The sequence below is a fragment of the Malania oleifera genome, chromosome 5 (assembly GCF_029873635.1).
Source record: "Malania oleifera isolate guangnan ecotype guangnan chromosome 5, ASM2987363v1, whole genome shotgun sequence".
NCBI lineage: Eukaryota > Viridiplantae > Streptophyta > Magnoliopsida > Santalales > Ximeniaceae > Malania > Malania oleifera.
In genome coordinates, this window is record NC_080421.1 from 47,191,014 (window position 1) to 47,200,510 (window position 9,497).

General features: G+C 34.9%; 1 protein-coding gene across 2 annotated transcripts in view; it reads right to left on the minus strand.

Annotated features, from left to right (window-relative positions):
* LOC131155157 (WD repeat-containing protein WDS homolog) overlaps positions 1 to 7,526 on the minus strand; it is a 50,208-nt gene extending 42,682 nt beyond the window's left edge. Inside the window, exon 1 of one of the 2 annotated variants that reach the window (XM_058108100.1) lies at positions 5,992 to 7,526. In XM_058108100.1, the coding sequence (XP_057964083.1) occupies positions 5,992 to 6,639 (648 nt within the window). In that variant the 5' untranslated portion in view covers positions 6,640 to 7,526. The remainder of the gene's footprint in view (positions 1 to 5,991) is intronic. The other variant, XM_058108101.1, reaches the window with a different exon arrangement.
* Positions 7,527 to 9,497: the final 1,971 nt, after the last annotated feature.

The following is a 9,497-nucleotide window of genomic DNA, read 5'->3' on the forward strand; positions in this document are numbered from 1 at the left end:
TTGTGACTTATTTTTGCTTATTACTCTTATTGCTTATCTTTTTGAAGCATGTGTTATTGATATGTCATGTTGTTATGTTTAGGACTTATTGATTATCACATGATAAATGGTATTCTCTGTTTTTGTGCTTAATTCTAATATTTGTCTTAGTATGTATGTGCTTATTGCTTTATCTCTTTTTGATTGATGTCAAAAGGGCGAGAATTTTTTGAGCAAAACTACGACAAACCTAAGACATATAAATATGGCACAGCTGAGACATATATTGTTGTTTGACCATAGATCTTGAAAAATGTACTTACATGGAATTTGAAACTATCTCTTTTACTATCTGATATACCATCATAAGAATGATTGTTTTACTTTCCAAATATTGTTAAGAGTATGCTTATTGTAAGAGGGAGTCTTATTAAGGTTCACTCATTTTTTTGCTCCTTATTTGTCATCATCAAAAAGAGGGAGATTGTTGACTTAACAAGGCTTACAAATCTTATTTTGATAATAACAAATCAAGGGAACTTAATATATTTTGGTTAAGTGATGATATTTCAAGAATCAAGCATATGAGATCAAGATCAAGTGCTCACAAGCTTTGTTGAAAGATTATACTCCAAAGACAAGTGGTCAAATGAAAGCTTAAAGCATACTTAAAGCATGGACTCAAAGATAGCAAAATCTAATGAAGCTTAAAGCATATTGAAGCTTGAAGACAAGATGGACTCAAGAAAGACAAGCATGAAGACTTCTGCTTAGAACGTTTAAGTTTTAAAGAGTCTTATGTAAGTACTTCATTTAATGTTGATATGGATGCATTGAAGCTCTTAGGTTTCATTATTGACTTAGAGACCAAATTTTGGAAAACCTCGGAAAATATTTCAAAAGTCTTAAAGCAATATGACAAGTATAAAAGTTAACAAAAATTTTTGGAAACAAACTTGAAAAAGCATATGTTGGGGTAAGTTCAGGCAACGGAACTTGTATGGGCAGGCGACTGTACTTTTATGCTGAAATAAATTGGGAACACAGAATAGGCACAGTCGACTGACCCCATGAGTACAAGCGACTGAACCCATTCTGACTTTAAAATTTTGCTGGTTTTTAAAAACACAGGCGACTGACCCCAATAGGTGCAGTCGATTGTACTTCGTAACGGTCAAATTTAAACAACAAAGAAAAGTTTCCAAATTTGATTTCTTGGACCCCAAACTTTTTGAAAACTTGGAAAATACTCAAAGCAACTTGGGGAACACGAAATAGAAACTTTTTTTTTTCCTATAAATACATGGGAAACCAAAGGATTTAACACACCAACAAATAGCAATCAGCATTCAAGCAATATTGTTCATACTCTTCAAACTCTCACTGCATACACTCTGCTGAAGTTTTCTTGCTGAAATTCTTGCTGATCAAATCACACGGTTCCTTGCTCACTTATTGAGAAATTCAAATCTAAAAGAGAACCCGGTGATAAATTTCTGAGCTTCAATTCTTTCTATATTGATATTTAATTGAAGTATTTTCTGTTGTGCATTCAATTGTACCATTCAGCTCTTTTGAGAGTGTCATTGTACACAATTGTATCCTGTTGTTTTTTACGATTCAGGTTATTGAATCGTTGGACTAGCGAGAGGGGATTCTTGCTAGGGAGACTTATTGACGGTTCAGAGGATTGGATCGTAGTACTAACGAGAGGGGATTCTTGTTAGAGAGGTCGTAACTTTGGCCTAATAAAAAAGTTGGAAAGAAAAATCCTCACAGTGGTTTGCTTGGGGCAAGGACGTAGGTCTTGGACCGAACCTTGTAAAAATACGGTGTCACTCTCCTTACCCTACTCTCTTTAATTTTCTGCATTTATAAATTGCGTGGATGATTAGTTAATTGCTGGAAAGTAATTTGGCTTTGATAATTGCAAAACCTTGATTAAAGAAAGTACATTGATTGCGGAAATCTTGATTAAAGGAAGTACGTTGATAAACATCAAAGTTTATTAACCAACTTAAACTCAAGTAACTTGTTTGATATCAAAATCTGAATTTTGGAAGCTTGCTGAAAGTTTTTACTTTATTGGGAAAACAAGTTTATCTTATTGATTGGATTGAGTATTGATCATTGCAAATCAATTATACTTATGTGATTAAGATTGGTTAAAATTCAAAGGATTTCTTAATCATTGTGTTTGTGTGTGACAGCTGAAAAGAAAGATAAATTGGGATTCAAAACTAACTTAAGAAACTTATTAAAAGAATTTTGTAGAAGAAATTTTTTTAAATCCCAATTCACCCCCCCCCCCCCTCTCTTGGGAATACGCCTTACATTTCATGTATCTATATGGCAAGTGCAGTAAGATTGTAATTTAAAATTTTCTATGATTTTGGAAGGAGCCAAAATTCCAGTCGTAGAGGCTAGAATGAAAATTGGGCTATAAAAGGAATCTAATTCTATATGAAATGGGAATCTGAATGAGAAATTGGAAGCCAAATGCTAGGAATTAGAATCAAAAGGTGGAATAGAATCTAAATTGGAATAATGAAAAGAAACTTTAAAATCTCCCTAATTGGTAAATGGTTGTGAAGGCTTCCTTTGGGAGTGAACTCCCTATCGCACAAGAAGAAAATATGGGCCCCATCGAAATGGGTGGGAGGCCAGAGGAAAGTAGTATTATCTCTCATGCATGCCCCAAGAAGTTCTTACCCCAGGTAGCATGTCAATTCTTCCCTATAATCCGTTTCAAAGTGGGCAATAGGAACAAAGTTCTTTTCTGGGAGGATGTTTGAGTGGGTGAGATTTCTTTGGAGCTGTAGGTGCATCGGTTGTTTCTTCACTATGCACCAATCAATTCATTCTTTCCTTCTGGGAGAGGGGTGTTTCATGGGATCTCAACTTTTTTAAGTATCTCAATAAAGGAGAGGTTGAAGATCTTACCAAATTGCTTTCCATATCAGACCCTCCGAGGAAAGATGAGAGATGGGAGGGTGATTCCTCAAGGTTGTTCTCCACTAGATTTTTTTCTCACGTCTCCTAAAAGCACCCTCTCCCAATGCTTCCCTTGGAGCCAAATCATTTGGTAGGCTTGAGGTTCTCTTGAAGATTCAAACCTTCATTTGGGTTGTGTTGTAGGATAGTATTATGACACGTTACAAATAAGAAGGCCCCACATGTCTCTCAATCCTGATATGTGCTTGATGTGTGGTGATCCCAATGAAACAAACACCCACCTGTTTCTTCATTGTAAGGTGGCATCATGCCTTTGGAATCCTCTCTTTTCATATCTCGGAGAAGCATGGGTTGTGCCTCAGAATGTGAGAGAACTCTTGCTAGTGAACTGGTTCAAGCAGAAAGGGACACACACTTTACGGAACAAGGAAGCTTTGCAATCAATTGAACTCTTTGGCTTGAGAGGAATTCAAGAAGTTAAAGGGGACGCCTAACTTGCCCACATCCATTATGAGATAGAATATTCTTGGCTTCGTTTTGGGTCCATTCTCTATGTTTCTTGCAGGGATTATCATTGCCTGAACTTCAAAAAAGGAATTGGAAGGCAGCTCTTCTATAATATTTTTGGTTATTGACCATTGTTCATTGCTTTATGTGGACACCTAGTCCTCTGACCTCTTGTACTTTGACCTGGTTATTAATAAAATTTCTCTCTTATCCAGAGAAGATAAGTACAATCAGAGTACACGAAAAATGTAATTTCAGTCAATCTTGGGTAAATAATGGTGAAAAATAAAATATTAAACTTGATGGTCAAGAAATTCCTACTATGAGCATATTTCAGTACCTTGGATTTATTATAGAAGCTAAAAGAGAAATTGAGAATGCATACATTGAATTAATTTGGACTAGCTAAAAGCCTAAAATGGACAAGTGCTCTGGCCATGTTGTGTCATTGTAGAATATCATTATTAAAAGGGAAGTTTTATAAGATGCCCCTAAGAATGCCTATGCTATGTGTTTGGGAAACTAATAAAAAAGCATATCTAAAAAATAAAGGCAGTAGAAATAAAAATGCTAAGTGGTGGCTGTGGTTGGTTGAATGCTAATTTATCCCTACCCAACCCCCTCCCTTTCTGTTTTGAAAAGAAAGAGTGAAAAAACAGAAGCGCTTCCAAAACAACTAGGGAAGGACAAGATCAACTGTATGTAGGATAACTAAATTTTAAAGTTTTTGAACCCAGTGTTTCTAGCTAATCGGTGCTCAGCGGGCCTGGTTTTCCATATTAGATAAAGAATTCTCACAGTGAGGAAGATTTATAAATTTCATTTACAATATTAGGGGACATCATCTGAACAAAATCACCAACGCAACTTAACCCAATTGCCATCTATTGTTTATTTCTTTGTCTTACTTGAACCAATGATCAGTTGTTGAATGAAACTTCTCTTCAATCTCTATTTTTAAAAGAAAATCAGGCATGAGAGAACACATCCAGTATTTCACAGAAACTTCAAACTGCTGCAATAAACCCAGTTGACTATGATTTACTTATTGATGATCACACAATTGCTCGAGGGTGGGTGATTTCATTAAATATCTAATGCATACCGCTTTCCTTATCTATTTCTTTCTATTTTTGTGTGGTGAATAAGGCAGGAATATGCACTAATAGATTAGTTCAACTGACAATATCACTTGCATCTTCTTTCTTTCATCACAAAAGGGCCATATAATATGAAAGTTTGCATACTATTGGAGTACCTTATGGCAATGAAACAAATCAATATCAAATCACTTTTTTATGGAATTCGAGGCTATAATCTATCAGTTAGAAATTACTAATCAAATAGAAAAACAAATCATCAAATCCTATTATTGTCAAGTAATTTAAAAATTATACATTCCAAAGACTAGTTTAACTTTAAAAGCTGTGATAAACAAGACAGATTCCCAAATTTTCTTCTTCAGAATTAATGATATTTGAGCAATAATAATCACTACTCAGAATGAATTTTCAACTTCAACTTATAGTTTCTTTTTCATTCCTCTGAATTATCACCAACTTATAAAACAAAAAACAAAAGAAGGCAAACTCAAAAGAATTTGAACAGAATTCAGTTTCCCGCGACTCTTTGGGTTTTTTCATCTAGTTGCTATAATGGGATTCAGTTTTTTCGACTTTCAAAGAGAGATGATGGCTTTGTTGACATGATGTTTTCTGCTTCCTTCTTTTTTTTAAAATCTTTTATTTTTTTCTTCGTTGCGGTATTCACAAGGATATCTTATCCTCTGCTTTGTGCTTTGTGCATCTCCTCCCTCAAATAAATTATATATATACATATATATGAAGTAAAGCATGCAAGAATCTAAACTAATGATAATATGAAACACCTGACAATTACATAACCCAAAGTAAGGCTCCATTTGGTTGAAGGAGGAATATTTTTCAGCAGAAAATAAGAGAAATGTTTGCCAAGAATAAAAGTAATTTTTCCTTTATTTTTCTTTGTTTGTTTGGAGAGATCATCATTTTTTTTTTTTCTTTAGGAAGTTGTTTTCTACTCCTAGATGGAAGATATTTTTTCATATAAAATGAAACATTATTTTCCAAGGAAAAAAAAAAACTTTTTTCTTCCTTAATTTTCCTTTGTTTGTTAGGAGAGAGTTTTTTTTTGGGGGGGGGTTCTTTTAAGGGTAGTTGTTTCAACTCTTAGATGGAATCTATTTTCCTGCAAATAAAAAATTGGCATGTGACACCAAACAAAGGAAATAGGATCACTATTTACCAAAAAACTATATATTGCCATGAACAAAACAGACCCTAGCTGGTACAGACTACAGTTCAATAAATTCCATTATCATGCATGATTATGTTACCATATTCAAATTCCATACCTTAATTCAATTCAATCAACTAGAAAAACTCATTTCAGCTCACAAATAAACCTTTATTCCAACTATTTGCTGTTAAATATATGAATTCTTTCATTTAATTTACTTGTAAACTAAAATATCTGAACTCCGGCAGCAATAAGAAGCAACAATAAGCACACCTGAACAGTCTCCATCGGAATCTGATCCTTACCACAGCAATGATCCTCATAGAGTGAAACGGTATCATCCAAATTATGATACATGCATGAATCTATCTGTGCACTAACAGCCATTTCAACCAAATGCTCCAACCGTCTTGCAGGCAACACAACAGGCGGAGGAAGCAAATTTTCCAACTCTACCAACAGCCCTTTTCTCAATTCACAGATGTCACTGTCGTCCAGCTTGTCCATTCTCGTCTCCTTTATGGAAAGAATATAAAGAGCAAGCTTGTGAATCTTCTCTCTGCCCAATTTTAATGCAGAAACCCGTTTCCGTAGAACTGCCAATGCCAAAGAATCATCCCCACGATTCAAACACTCCAGCAAGCATTGCTTAAATACCAGAGACAATGCCAAACATCTTGTGTCATCCATCAAATCTTCAATTCCATTAAAGGTATGAATGCAATCATCCCAATTCGCACTAAGAACTTGCGACTCAAGCATTTTGAAGTCTGTAGATTTGTATGAAATACCGGATTCTGATTCCAAGCAAGATGCAGACTTTGCATAACCAAAAGAATATAGGCATTGAATAATGACTCTAACAAATTCATGCTTCTTTATTAGGCCCGTTGGGCCGAGCATCATTTGTGGATTCTCCATCAGTGGCAAAATTCGACCAGCTTTACAACGATCTGGTTTAACTACTTCCCCTCTTATAATCAAATATTCCCATCTCTCCTGCTCTCCATAACAGCCTAAGTTTTGAAACCGATCAAAAACAGTACCTCATCCACCATAATCTAAAGCCAAAACTTTAAAGACACAGGCCCAAAAATCTCAACACACTGTCCGCAAAGCTAGCCTTTGAATAATATTTGAAAGCTACAGCAAAATTCAGAACCAGAGGATCCAAAAGAGCAGTGACCCAAATGCCCAACTGATTTCAAAATTTAGCTTATAGTCCCAAAATTCAGAGTGAGCAGCGTCAAAAAACCCAAAACCTTAGAAATGAGGATTGAAAGCAGCAGAGAAAATAGAGAACTGAAGAACCGAAAACCAAGCTGTACTGACCCAAATACGTCAAACTAATTTGAAACTTGGCGAGTAATACAAAAATTTCGAAGTAAAATCAGGGCTGCGACACACAACACCAAATGAATGAGTGAGAGCAGTAGAAGGTCAAGAAGCAAAAGAACTAAAACCAGAGCTGCCCGGAAAGCAAAAAAACTGAAACCTCAACACAGCACTTGCCCAAATATATAAAAGCTGGAACAAAATTTTAGAGGCAAAGACTCAAAATATTACGAGAAATCCATAAATTCCTAATACCCAAAACCTCAAATTGAAGATCGAAAAAGGCAAAAGAACCCAATAACTCAAATAGCAATCGTCCCTGTGGCTGTAAAGCGCAAAAATCAGGTGCAGACTGCAGTGAGAAGAGAAGGGCTTCCAAATGAAGGCAGGAAACCTAGTACATGGGTGACGATATGCTGGTGGGAGGATCGGAATCGATGGGAAGACAAGACTCAGAGCAAGCCCAGAAGCGAGAGGGACAGACGTGTCCGACTTAAAACGACGACGTGCAAGCTATGCCACTAAAACGACGGCGTTTTCAGAGTAGCTACAAAAAAAATTCTTAAAACGCTGTCGTTTCTTCCGCGCAGTGACAGTAAATGCTAGCCAGACGTTGCAGAGCGAGAGGCTTATGTTTGGCGCAGAAAAAATGCAAAAGGAAATTCTATATTTAAATTAAAATAATAATACCCATGAATGGAAAACAAATAAGAAATTAGTAAAATTGACAATAGTGCGGAAAAATTTAGAGTTTGTTTAGTTTAGAATATATATATATATATATATATATATAGATATAAATATTATTTTTTATTTTTGTTTTTTAATAAATTACAAAATAAAAAATTAACTACTTTTTCAATTTTACAAGTCCAAAATCAACTTTCCTTAATTCTATGTTTGAATCTTGCTAGTGTTTAATTAAATTCATTTGAAGTAGCAAATAAAAATCAGCATTCAAGCAATATTGTTCATACTCTTCAAACTCTTACTGTATACACTCTGCTAAAGTTTTCTTATTGAAATTCTTGCTGATCAAATCACACGGTTCACTTACTAAGAAATTCAAATCTAACAGAGAATCCGATGATAAATTTCTGAGTTTCAATTCTTTTTATGTTGATATTTAATTGAAGTATTTTTTGTTGTGCATTCAATTGTACTAATCAGTTCTTTTGAGAGTGTCATTATACACAAACTGTATCTTGTTGTTTTTTACAGTTCAGGTTGTTGAATCGTTGGACTAGCGAGAGGGGATTCTTGCTAGGGAGACTTGTTGACGGTTCAAGGGATTGGATTGTTGTACTAACGAGAGGGGATTCTTGTTAGAGAGGTCGTAACTTTGGCCTAATAAAAAAATTAGAAAGGAAAGTCCTCACAGCAATTTGCTTGGGGTAAGGACGTAGGTCTTTGACCGAACCTTGTAAAAATACGGTGTCACTTTCCTTACCCTACTCTCTTTAATTTTTTGCATTTATAAATTACGTGGATGATTAGTTAATTGCTGGAAATTAATTTGGCTTTGATAATTGCAGAAATCTTGATTAAAGAAAGTACGTTGATTGCGGAAATCTTGATTAAAGGAAGTACGTTGATAAACATCAAAGTTTATTAACCAACTTAAACACAAGTAACTTGTTTGATATCAAAATATAAATTTTGGAAGCTTGCTGAAAGTTTTTACTTTATTGTGAAAACAAGTTTATCCTATTGATTGGATTGAGTATTGATCATTGCAAATAAATTATTCTTATGTGATTAAGATTGGTTAAAGTTCAAAGGATTTATTAATCATTGTGTTTGTGTATGATAGCTGAAAAGAAAGATAAATTGGGATTCAAAACTAACAAACGAAACTTATTAAAAGAATATGTAAAAGAAATTTTTTTAAATCCCAATTCACCCCCCTCTTGGGAATACACCTTACTTTTCATGTATCTATATGGCGAGTGCAATAAGATTGTAATTTAAAATTTTTTATGATTTTGGAAGGAGACAAAATTGTTGGTGTGTGTCAAGAATCTAGTTGTCCACTGCTTCAACAAGTGTTCTTCATCTCCTGAAGATCATAAATCCAAACCCTTTGAGTGCCTCGACTTCCAGTTTCCCGAAATCCTAGTGAACTGGGCTGATCTATTGCTATTTGATTCCTGACTATTTTTTGCTATTAGATCCCCAACTTCAGGGATTGCTCGCCGGTAGCCCATTCAAGCCCTCCGATGAAGCACTGGTGTTCTTTCCGCCACACCTAACTGAGCTCTGTTACTGTTTCTATGTGTCCCACCCTCCGACGAAGCATATGTGTTCCTTACACCGCACCCAATAGCATTCTGTTGCTATTTTTGGGTGCCCAACAGCAATTGTAATAACCTAGAATTTAAAATAATTAGGAAATACAACAAATAAAATGGATCAATGGATAATAAGGGAAAAAAAAAGAAGGG